The following is a 12,359-nucleotide window of genomic DNA, read 5'->3' as shown; positions in this document are numbered from 1 at the left end:
GGTTGTGGGCTTTCCATGGCAACCAATTGACCACTGTGAGGACAAGATGCTGGCCTAGGTGGGCTTTTGGCCTGGTCCAGCAGAGCTCCTTAAAAAAAAAAAAACCAAGGGTATATGTGTTGGTCAATAATGCAGTTGCTCAAATTTTTTATGAGGATAAAAAATGCTACAAAATCATGGCTCTTCTATATTGGCCTGCTGAACCCCTGGCTCTCTTGAGGTTGTCTGGATTTTCCTTCCAATCAATGTCTCTTCCCTTTCCCACAAATCTTATTGTTGTACATAGTTCAGTCTGTATTCCTTTCCCCCAAGTGGCTTGAACTGATGTTGGATTCACTGCACAATCTTCTTGGGTACCCGGGATCTGCTTGTTTTCTAAGTGTGCCAGGAGGGTAATTGTAGTTTCTCATCACTGATCCAGACAGTGTAGTTACAAGACAGTGCCAACCTTACTATTAGGCAAAGTGAGGTGACTGTCTTTGGCTGTGGCTATTGAGGGAAGGTGGGATTGTGCCTGCCCAATCACTAGACATCCCCATCCTCTTGAGCTGGCAGAGTACAGACTGCAGTGCTGCTGGGTTGAGCTGGATGGACCTCTCACCTAGTGGCTTTCTTCTAGTATTCCATAGATAGTATTCCATTGGGAAAGGACCCTGACTGAGCCACCAGGTAGAAAACCAGCTGATCCCAACCACACATTCCAGCAGGCATGATGACAAACCCATGTGCCACACAAGTTTGTGCCACTTTCAGGGCTTGAGTCAGATGCAGGTCTGCAAGGAAAGCAAAAACAACAAATCACCTGAGGCCAGTGAAGTTAAATCTTTATTCAAGGAAACCAACCATAGAGCTCAGGCCTAGTGGTCTCAACAACTCTTCCTAGGAGGTCTGAAACTGCCTTGGTCGCACTGGTCGATCTCTGGTGGGCTAGGGACAAAGGTGAGAGCTGTTTCCTAGATCTGCTGGATCTCTCAGCGGCCTTTGACACCATCGACCATAACATCATTCTGGACTGTCTAGAGGGGTTGGGAGCTGGGGGCACTGTTATACAGTGGTTCAGCTCCTTCCTCCTGGGCCGTGTTCAGAAAGTGGTGGTGGGGGATGAGTGTTCAGACCCCTGGGCTCTCACTTGTGGGGTGCCTCAGGGTTCTGTCCTCTCCCCCATGCTTTTCAACATCTACATGCAGCCGCTGGGAGAGATCATCAGGGGGTTTGGGCTGGGTGTTCATCAGTATGCGGATGATACCCAGCTCTACCTCTCATTTAAATCAGAACCAGTGAAGGCGGTGAAGGTCCTGTGTGAGTGTCTGGAGGTGGTTGGAGGATGGATGGCTGCTAACAGACTGAGGTTGAATCCTGACAGGACAGAAGTACTGTTCTTGGGGGGCAGGAGGTGGGCAGGTGTAGAGGACTCCCTGGTCCTGAATGGAGTAACTGTGCCCCTGAAGGACCAGGTGCGCAGCCTGGGAGTCATTTTGGACTCACAGCTGTCCATGGAGGCACAGGTTAATTCTGTGTCTAGGGCAGCTGTCTACCAGCTCCATCTGGTACGCAGGCTGAGACCCTACCTGCCCATGGACTGTCTCACCAGAGTGGTGCATGCTCTAGTTATCTCTCGCTTGGATTACTGCAATGCGCTCTATGTGGGGCTACCTTTGAAGTTGACCTAGAAACTACAACTAATTCAGAATGCGGCAGCTAGACTGGTGACTGGGAGCGGCCACCGAGACCACATAACACCGGTCTTGAAAGACCTACATTGGCTCCCAGTATGTTTCCAAGCACAATTCAAAGTGTTGGTGCTGACCTTTAAAGCCCTATACGGTCTCGATCCAGTATACCTGAAGGAGCGCCACCCCCCCCATCGTCCTGCCCGGACAAGTGCCGAGGGCCTACTGGCGGTTCCCTTGCTGTGAGAAGCCAAGTTACAGGGAACCAGGCAGAGGGCCTTCTCAGTAGTGGCGCCCGCCCTGTGGAACGCTGTCCCACCAGATGGCAAAGAAAAAAACAACTACCAGACTTTTAGAAGACATCTGAAAGCAGCCCTGTTTAGGGAAGCTTTTAATGTTTAATAGATTATTGCATTTTAACATTCTGTTGGAAGCTGCCCAGGGTGGCTGGGGAATAAATAAATTATTATTATTATTATTATTATTAGTCCTGCCCCAATGAAGCAGTTGTGAGGACTGAAGGTCCCCACCTTCCCGACCCTCTCTAAGGCTCTTCCTTGCCAGGGTTTTCCCCACAGTCCCAATCTGTGACTGCACACAAGTAATCTCTGTTCTGCTCTTTTCATTTCTCTGTGCATTCTCGGAGACCAGCTGGGAGTGGGGCTGGTTGAAACAGGAGGGGGGAGATTCCCTGAACCGCACTCTGCTCAGGCCTCTTCCTGCTTACCAGACCTTGTTACCTCTTCAGCTTTTGACACCGCCTCCTCCCAGTCTACTCCTCTGACCACATAATCAAACACAAGACGGGGCACAGTCACACCATTTGAATGGCAATGCCAATTCATGGAGGATATGAATATCTATGAATGTCTATTAGCCATGATAATAGGATAATAGGGATAGGAATAATTTTATTGGCCAAGTACATTTTCCAACATACTTGGAATTTGCTTTGGCTACATTGCAATGTAAAAATATACAAACACTAGTACATTACAGAGCAAGAGCAAAGGCTGCCCTTCTCGGCGCCTCTTAAGATGTGGTGGTTGAGTGTAGGCCCCGCCTCCTAGGCCTGATGGAGTTGGCCAGAGGAGGGAGCTGTTTTCCCAAGCACTCACAGGAGCATCAACAGCAGCAGTGATGATGTCTGGTCTCTGAATACCTAGCACAATACTTTGCTGATTACATATTCCTTATGACATCCTATAAGGCGGTGGCATAGGCCAATGCATCTGTGATGCCAGTTTGTTGTCAGCTTCTCTAGCCCCACCACCAAACGGGCAGTAAGAGATATATCAGTGAGTTGAGAGGGTTTTCATTTCTGACTCTAGCAGATGAGAGGCTGTGGCCCAGTTGGAATTAAGCACTTTCCTAATTTTTTGAATGTGTTCATTTGAACCTCAGTCCCTGCTTTTGCAAGCTTTAAGGCTTCCTTGTGCCTTGTTGTTGTCAACTAGCCTGCTGGTAGAGGCTGAAGCATAGGAAGCTGCCTTATACTGAATCCATCTAGCTGGCAGCAGCTTTCCAGGATTTCAGACCAGGGAGCCCAACCTAGAGATGCTAGGGATTGAATTTGGGACCTTTGTATACAGAAGTGGATGCATTCCCATTAAGATATGGGTCTTTTCTAAATTACTAGTTATGATGGCCCTTCCCATAAATTGCTCTTAGGTGATGGAGCTTCTGCAACCTCCAGCAGGAGAATCAGGAGACGTTACCTGCATGCAGATTGAAAGGTGGGTGGTCTCAATAGGATTTAAGGATTTCCAAGCAGGAAAAAACCCTATTGATCAGGAAGACTTGGAACTAAGCCGTCACTTTGCCAAAGGAACAAGCCATGTCCCCACTACTCCTGTTTTAGGGAAATTCCTAGACTCAGTCCCCATGAGGGTGTACCAAACATGGCCTCCTCCTAGGTGGCACCACAAATGTGGAATACTTTCCCCAGGAAGGCCAGCTTGAGAATCTAGCTTGTTCACTTTCAGCACTGCATTAGAACTTTATGATGATTATAATTATTCTGCAAACACCTTACTTTTTAGTTTGCTTATTAGCTGTTTTCTCCAGCTTTAGATTTCAGCATCTTGTTTACAGTATTGAGCTTTGTGCTTGTGACCTGTGGCTAGGATTTCTTCTTCTGCAGTTCTTCTTCAGATAAAAAGATGGAAAATACAGTGGAATAAATTACCCATTACTGATTATTCACTTTGCTCTAATTGCAAACAAACTAAAGAAAACTGCATGGGATAGGCAGCTCAAGATTCATCTATCAGCTTTCTCAGCTCTGCTGGAAGCAGATTGAGCACCAGGGGATTTTTGTTGCTCATTTCTTTCCATTCACAATATCCAGCTACAGCAAGAACAAAACACTTGTTTAAGCATTGCCTTATCTGGTATCTCCTTTGTGGCTTGCAGGCTCTGCTAGCAAGGCCTTAATTAAAGGGAAAAGTTATAAATTTGTGCAGCTTGGGTCTCAGCAACCTAGGAGGCTAAACGTAATGGCAAAAAATAAATATTTTGCTTTAACTAACTTACAGCGGCATCATTTCAGATTTCAGGGAACTGGGAAGAGCCCTGCTTCTCACTTTAAATGTCTAGTCTTAGTCTCATTTTAAATGTCTACTCTTAGATATGTTTAAGATGAAGTTATAAATGAAACATAATTTTACTGTGTTTATTGCAGCAGAGCTTTGTTCTTCAGAATAACCAAAGGAATGTTGTCAGAAAAGGTCACCCCCAGCTTTGTGGGCGTAAAGGAAATTTGCTTTTTTGGCAAACATGCAGATAAATTATGGTTTAAAGCTGCTTGTCTGCTTGACTCTTCCACCTGTTTGGCACTGTAGTTTCTTTAGTTCCAGGTCCTCTAGAAATGGAACAAACACTGTAACTATGGTTTGCCAGTTCAGGCATGACTCTAAATCACAGGGGTTTGCATACCCCTAAACATTTTGTGAAACTAAGTTTGGCCTCATTGAGGGGCAGTATTTCAATATGTGTAGGAAAATGAGAGTACCCCTAAACATTTGTGGTTTTTTAGAAAAAAAGCACTGTATATAGGTGTGTGCCATATGCATAGAACTAGGGCCCACTGCAGTTGAGAGCCCGCAAAGGTTTTTTTTTTTTTTTTTAGCATACATTGCTAACTAAGAGGATATCACTGAAATGGGACTACAAACAATGAATTGTCATAGCTGAATTCCAGTTTGTAAGTAGGTTGCATCATTTCCAATCTTCATTTCTCACACTACCCAAAAATGTCCAGGAAAATCCAGATATATGGCAGCCCATGTTGCCAGTGCCATTGAGACATGTTTCTGATGCTGGAGCGTTTGAAGGCACCTCCTTCATGGCTAGAGAGAGAGAGAAAGAACAAACAAACACAAGGGAAATACATACATATTTGCTTCTTATCTCCCAGGAGAAAGGGGGGGACATGACATCACACAGAGCCTTCTCTAACAATCCTGTTTCTATGGTCTGCCTATCAGCTCTATGGTCTTAACCACATGTTAACTAGCAAGAATACGCATCATTAGCTTTGACTACATGTCTTCCACGGTTCTCACAGTGGCCAACCAATTGCCTTTATGGGAAACCTGCAAGCACAACCCAAGCACGAAGCAAAACTCTCCCTTCCTGCGGCTTCCCGCTACTGGTATTCAAAAGGAATGCTGCTGGCAATTGTGGTAATAGAGCACAGTCATCGCTGCTAGCAGCCATGGATAGCCCTGTCATCCATGAATTTGTCCAATCTTCTTTAAAACAATCTAGGTTGAGGGCTGTCTCTGCTACTGTGGCAGCAAGTTCCATAGCTTAACCATGCACTGCATGAAGAAGTATTGTCTTGTATCCATCCTGAATCCTCCAACCTCGCTCTCTCCCTACTTACCCAATGCAGGCACATAAGCATATAGTTTTTGAATTTGAACTCAGTGCAGTCTGTATCTGAGTAAATAGAATAGAAATACTTTATTGTCACTGTACCACTTGTTTACTGTGAGATTAAACGAGCCCCCCCCCCCCACAATACCTATGTGCTATTGTACCACCACCAAGCCTGAATGTATATACTTAGGCTTGTACCATCATCTGCAATCCTGTGCAATGTGACTTGCTCGCGCCATGTAAACATGTATAGGGGCCAGAGCTCTCTGATTGACGGATACCTGTTTACACTTATTTTCAAGACTGTTCCGCATTTTGGGAAAATTTGAGAATATAAATAGGCAATGGTGTAACACAGCAATGGCCACAATTTTCCCCACAGCCAGTTGTGTACTATTATCATTTGTTGTTGATGATGATGATGATTATCATAACACTAACGTGTTTCTCTCCCTGGGTCTCTTTCCCAAGCGGTGTGTTTCGAACTCAGGCCTTGGCGGAGGTCCTCTCCTCCTCCTGTTGCCTGGGGGACGGCGCCCTTATTCAAGATGGCGCTTGCGGCTTCAGGCCACGGGAGCATGCCTCCGTCGGTTTCGGAATCTCGCGAGGTTTGGTGAAGAGACTGAGCTGAGGTTCTGAGGAAGAGGCCGGGGTTTTTTGTTTTCCTCTTTCGCGGCGCGGGCGGGGTAGGTTCCGTCGAGGGCTCCGCCGCGAGGTAGCCAGGGAGAGGTGCCCAGCTTTGGGGTGGGCCTCCCTCAGCCATGGAGCACATCACGACGCCCAAGGTAAGTTGTGGTGTGTGTGTGATAGAGAAATGTGGCAGGTGCTGGCCATTCCTCCTCGTGAGGCTTCTTCAGCCACCCCCACCCCCCAATTTTCAGTTTGTCCCTCCCATCCCCACACAACGCAAGAGATGGTGAGGAAGGCCTGTTATGGATATTTCCTTCTCCCCACAATTCCCCCTCCTTTTGGTAAAGCATATGCAGTGTAAAGTAAGGGGTTCCTGAGCACGTGCAGAGTGCATTTCATGTATGTATGTTCGCCTTTCTGGTGTCTTGTGCCCCATTCTCCTATTTGCTTGGGCAGGGCGGGAGGGTGCGTGCTACAACCATTTTAAAAAAATCTCACTATAGTAAAAATAAATATACATACCAATGAGTAGAATATGCAAAATGGAACATTATTAAAATACATAACTTTAAAATATAAATCATTCAGTAATGATAATACCCCGTGCTGATGTAGTGGGGTTATTTTATTGTGCATCTTAATTACAGATGCTTACATTAAATGTTTGTGTGACTGGTTTTTGTGCTTTTTATATCGTTTAGAAGCCTGTTTCAGCATTACGTGATATAGTAGTACTGTAGTAGTAATGATGATACCCATTTAAAGCCTGCCAGGAATTCTTGTTTTCCTTTTTTAACCAGCCGGCACTAGTATTACTGTATGCTAGCCTTGATGCTGCTGCTGAATTGCTGAACTGTGGAGTTAGGTCTTGATAACAGCACCTGGTCTTCCTGTAAACAGGAATTGTTGGTCTTAAGGATGTTTTCCTCCTCCCACAACAAAACCTAATCAGACCCTCATTCTCATCCAGCCTTGCTCCAGATTTTCAGAAAAGGTGGTGAATCCTAGATCTTAGTCTCAGCAGCTGGTTGGGGTATTGAAGGGGGGCAGTGGTTAGAAGCATAGTTGTATGCAGTGTAATGTAATCTCAGAGATTTTGAGCATGTAATAGAGTGCATTCCCATAATCTTGCAAATGTTACATTATTGCTGGTGAACTGGAATTGATTAGCACATTTGACATCATGGATTATGTTTTCAACAAGTCTTGGAAGTGGCTCAGCTCATCACAGAAAATAATCATATTTCTATAAACGTTTGTGTGCTTGTTGTTCTCCCTTAATGCATACTGAAACCCTGAGCCTGCTTCTCAAGGTGCTCCTCAACCTTTGCTACTTATCCACATAAGGTGGGCTTCTTGAGATCTTGGCCCCTTGTCTTGAAAGCAGGGATAATTGGTGCCAGACTGTGCAGGCATCTCACAGGGATTCTGAGCATGCGCAGAATATGTTTCCCAGTTGTAGCACTTTAAATGGTAAATTGAAATTCGTTAGCAAAATTCAGATTGGTAAAATGTACTAATCTATTCATTTAGCTTGTTTACATGATACTGTGCAAACATTTGAGCTTGTGTAAAAATGCCGTAGTCTTGCATATCATAGCCTTTTGGACTCATTTCCCATGCTTACTGTAGAGAGTGGCTTCACTATGGAATAGTGAGTCTTGTGGGTCTATTGACAAATTCATTCCTGAGTACCCCCTCCAGTCCTATGGAGTCTGTTTTACTCCTTAGTGTAATGCGTAACTGTGGTTGATTAAATGGAATAGTCAAGGGCTGGAGCGTAAGTGGTGTAAATCTTGATTGGGAGCTGACTGAGCATATGCTCATAATTTGGCCTTCCACATAGTGGTGAGGGCAGTGAAGAGATCCTCCGCCGTTGCCTCCATTGCATCCTCAGGGAGCCATCCAGGAAACCTTTTCCATGTAGTCCAGAGATTGGTTATTCCTGACGAGGCAAGGGTAGATGGCTAAACAATTTGAGGATGAAGTTGCTTGCTCGGCTCCACAGCAATTTAGATGCTACTAAAATGAGAACTATAATAAATTAAAAGCAACATGCAGAATTGTAGTTACTGCTCCAAAACTTTTTCTTTCAAAGTCTTTGGTTGAATATTGAAGAATGTGAAGAAAATATTTTGTTCAGTGGGTTTTGCACTTGCTGGAGCATTCTCTGAATTCAGGAATGAACATTATCTAGCAAGTGCATGAAAGCATTTATAGTTTAGGCATTCTTCACTGAGAAATGATAAGCAACATCACTGAGAAATGATAAGCAAACACCAGCTCCAGCTAGCATAGACAATGATAAGAGATTATGGGAATTGTAGTCTAGAAGCATCTGGATGGCCACAGGTTGGCCACCCCTATTTTAAAATATTTATGACTTTTGAAAGTTGGTGTCTTTTTAACCAAAGCATCATACTCTTACCTAAGATGAAGAAATCTGTGTGCAATATTTTCCTTTAACCTAATAGTGGTTTATCTGAATGGAATAGATAAGAAAACCAAGCACCGGCATGAAAGGGTACCAATCAGTCATTCATTTGTCAGGATCAGGAAACTCTTGGCTTAGCCATCTTGCTGCTGCTGTGTCCTTTTAACTTGTTACATCCACACTCCAGCTTCCTGTTTTGTTGGCTGTTGTCTTTCAGATGGCATGGGAGACATGACAAGCTCTTTCCTTAGCCTGCACCATGCTAGCATGGCAGAGAAAAAGCTAGAGATTTAGTTCTCCATAGCATTTTTTATTCAACACTTTCTATCCTAACATTGAGCTGTGCAAATGCATGTTAAAATAGAAAGCATGCAAGTTCTAATGTTTTTGGCAACGCTAACATTGTTGGAAAATTCTGAAGTGTACTTGTTTAATTCATTTACGTAGATTTATAACCTGACCCATCTCAAAAATGTGAGGCAAGTGACAAAAGCAGGCTTCCAGCTGTGAATTGCTTAAACTTGAGCCACAAAAGCTCAACAGGTAGGCATTTCTCTCTTCAGGCTAGGTTCACTACTCATGAAAGATTCACTTTGCAGGTGAGAAGACGGCAGGGATCGCTGTCTTGGTGCTATCACTACTGTGGCATCTTCTTAAAAATATGATATATGCCACAAGTTTGTTGTTTTGCGTATGAATCCAGAGTCAGCTGTGCTGCAGTCCTCTCCATTTCCTCTTCAATTGTTTTCGTATTATCTGTACTCCAAGGAGCCCTCTAGCAGCAGGAACTTGTGCTTGGAAGCCCTTTTGCCAGTGAGCCTAATCCATTCTCTCTTGCACAGGCCATTGGCAGAAGAGCTATCAAAGCTAGTAGGAGTGTTTCCTATAGAGCAGGGGTGGCCAACTCCCAAGAGACTGCGATCTACTCACAGAGTTAAAAATTGGCAGTGATCTACCCTCTTTTGGAGGGTTCAGGTCAAAGTTGTTGAGCTTTTTTTAGGAAGGAAAGCCCTGTTTTTTAGGAGTTCATGTAAAAGTTGTTGAGCTTCTTTAGGGAGGAGGAAAGCAACATTGAGCTTTTTTTAGGAAGGAAAGCCCTGTTTTGGTGGTTCAGGTGATTTTAGGGGTGCAGGGCAAAGACGTTGAGGTTTTTTTTAGGGAAGCCAAAGTTTTTTTGCTTCTTTGGGGGGAGCCACTGATCTACCGGTGATCTACCACAGACGTCCAGTGATCTACCGGTAGATCACGATCTACCTGTTGGACATGCCTGCTATAGAGCTCTGGCAAAACTGCCGGCTCGTGATTCTTTTGGATAGAGTCCTTACAAATACATTGAGGTGCTGAAAAGGAGTTGCGAGCTAACACTGTTTGCACTTAGAAAAGCTTCCTTGCTTGTTTGCCTAAAAGTCATTATTTCCCTCATCACGGGTGATCAGGTGGGTTGTTGCAAGTCTGACTTAACTGGTTCCCCACCTCTGTAAGGAGATTGGAATATGAGTATGCCAGTGGTGACGAACCTGTGGCATGCGTGCCAGAGGGTACTCAGAGCTCTCTCTATGGACATGTGCCGTAGCTCCAGCAGGGCCGTAGGTTCCGTACTGGGCTGGGTGGGGGAAGAGGAGGAGAGGAGAGCTCGCGCCATCCAAAGCCTGAGGCACCAGGGCCTGGCGAGCATTGAGGGGCTGAGCAGACATTGACTTTAGATGTGCCAGGGCCTTCCGCCAGTCTGTTTTTCCTGCTTGGGAGTTAGCCACCTTGAGTTCAGCAGGGCTTAACTCCCAGATCACTAAGCATATAAAGATAGCAACCTAAGAAGGGGCTGCTGGGTTTACATGTTCGCTGGGCTTTCCTGCGGAAGCCAACAGAGAAATTCATTCTGTGGAGGCTGCGATCAAATGGCAGCCGAAGAAATGGCAAATAATAATAATAATAATAATAATAATAATAATATTTCTACCCCACCCATCTGGCTGGGTTTATTTATTTATATTTACTGTATTTATTTGTATGTGCGCACACAGACAATCATTATTATCTCATATTAAAAATTGGGAGAGGGTGGCTTTTAGTAGGCCTACCAGTGGCCAAAATTGTGGAACCTCCTGGAAAAAATGTATTTACAGTACGAGATTTGATGGCTCATAATACCACTTTGTTTTGGAGTGCTGTTTCCATATGCTCAATAATTAAAAAAAACCTTGTGTTCAAACCAAAGCATTAAATCTTATTTAATGTTGAATGCTTGGCAGTAAATAAGCTTGGTGATATAGCTCCACATTTGGAATACTGAATCCTCTCCCCTTAATTTGCATTTTTCTGTAAATATATTCTTGGAATCGAATAACTCCATAAAATTTTTCTAAACAAAGAATTTATTTTCTGAACAAATTTTCCAGATACTGTATATGAACTGGGATCCTGTCAGAATATAAATTAATCTGGGAATAATATTCATTTTGAGAGCATTCACTTTCCCCCAAATGGTGAGGTTTAATGACTCTCATCTATCAATATCTGAACAAACCTCTCCCTATATTTTATTTATATTGCATGTTACTAATTGAGTTATATCTTTTGATATAGACATACGAACAGATTTGATAAGATTTGGTACAAATACAAAATTGATACTCCTTAAAAGGATGGGCAAGCAATTTTTCACCTATAGGCATCAATTCCAATTTGGACCAGTTAATAGAATATCCTGATATTTTACTAAAGGCATCTATCATTTGCATCAACACAGGAATAGTAGTGTGAGGTTTAGAAATAAATAAAAGAATTAAATAATGAAAGCCAACAATTGGTGTTAATTTTCTGAAGTGGGCAACTTTGGAATATACATACATAGCATCTTTGGTTGGATGGATAGTATTAGAATCAAAATACATTAGAACTCTGGTATCTCTTGAAACAATTACCGGTATGTCTGAGAGCTATGGAATGCAATGTCTTAAAAAATGGGATTTGATCCCATTTTCCCATGCTAAATTTACTTTATGGGGAATCCCAGCTTTAAAAATTGGGGAAAATATGGTGATGTGGAAAAATTGGATGGAAGTGGGCATATTGACTTTGGATCAACTGATAGCTGATGAATTTTAACATACACTATGTCACAAGATAAACAGCAGTTATTGGGTGCAACCCAATGGTAGTATTTACAGCTACAACATTTGTTAACTACTTTGTTTGGACAAGCAGAATTTTCAGCTTCTGGGACACCTGAGATACTAGAAGAACTGGTTAAAAATCTTTTAAAACTAAAAAAACCCCACAATTACTTTTTATTGTTTTTTTAATCAGTAAATCAATTTGATATGCAGATATTAGGAAATGAATGGAATAAAGAACTGGAAGTATACTTATATGGCTTAGAGACAATGGGAGAGCTTTTTAACTCCTATAGCAAGGGTGTCAGTGGACCTGAAATTATGAATTATAAAACAAAAATAATATTTAGAATTCATTGGATTCCACTATGTTTGTATAGAAAAGGATTTTGTTGGAGATTTAATAAGGATAATGCTTCTTTAAAACACATTTTTACAATGTCCAGTGCTTACTAAGTTTTGGGAGAAGTAGTGGATTATATAACAATGACTGTGTGAAAAATGCTAAAATTTTCAGAGGATAATATTCTTTTGAACCACATACCTACTATTTAGAATTTGACAACTGGCAACATAAATGCATTCTCCATGCCCTTACTATGGCCAAAAGTCTGATATTGCTGCCCT

At 43.0% G+C, this 12,359-nt stretch overlaps 1 protein-coding gene across 1 annotated transcript in view; it reads left to right on the top strand.

Moving 5' to 3' along the window:
* The first annotated feature begins 6,208 nt into the window (after window positions 1-6,208).
* MTMR8 (myotubularin related protein 8) overlaps window positions 6,209-12,359 on the top strand; it is a 32,186-nt gene continuing 26,035 nt past the window's right edge. Inside the window, exon 1 of the mRNA XM_033137072.1 lies at window positions 6,209-6,340. Coding sequence (XP_032992963.1) covers window positions 6,317-6,340 — 24 coding nt within the window. The 5' untranslated portion in view covers window positions 6,209-6,316. The remainder of the gene's footprint in view (window positions 6,341-12,359) is intronic.

Source organism: Lacerta agilis, chromosome Z (assembly GCF_009819535.1).
Source record: "Lacerta agilis isolate rLacAgi1 chromosome Z, rLacAgi1.pri, whole genome shotgun sequence".
Classification (NCBI taxonomy): Eukaryota; Metazoa; Chordata; class Lepidosauria; order Squamata; family Lacertidae; genus Lacerta; species Lacerta agilis.
The sequence above is the reverse complement of the archived record's forward strand: the minus strand, read 5'-3'. Positions and strand labels throughout refer to the sequence as shown.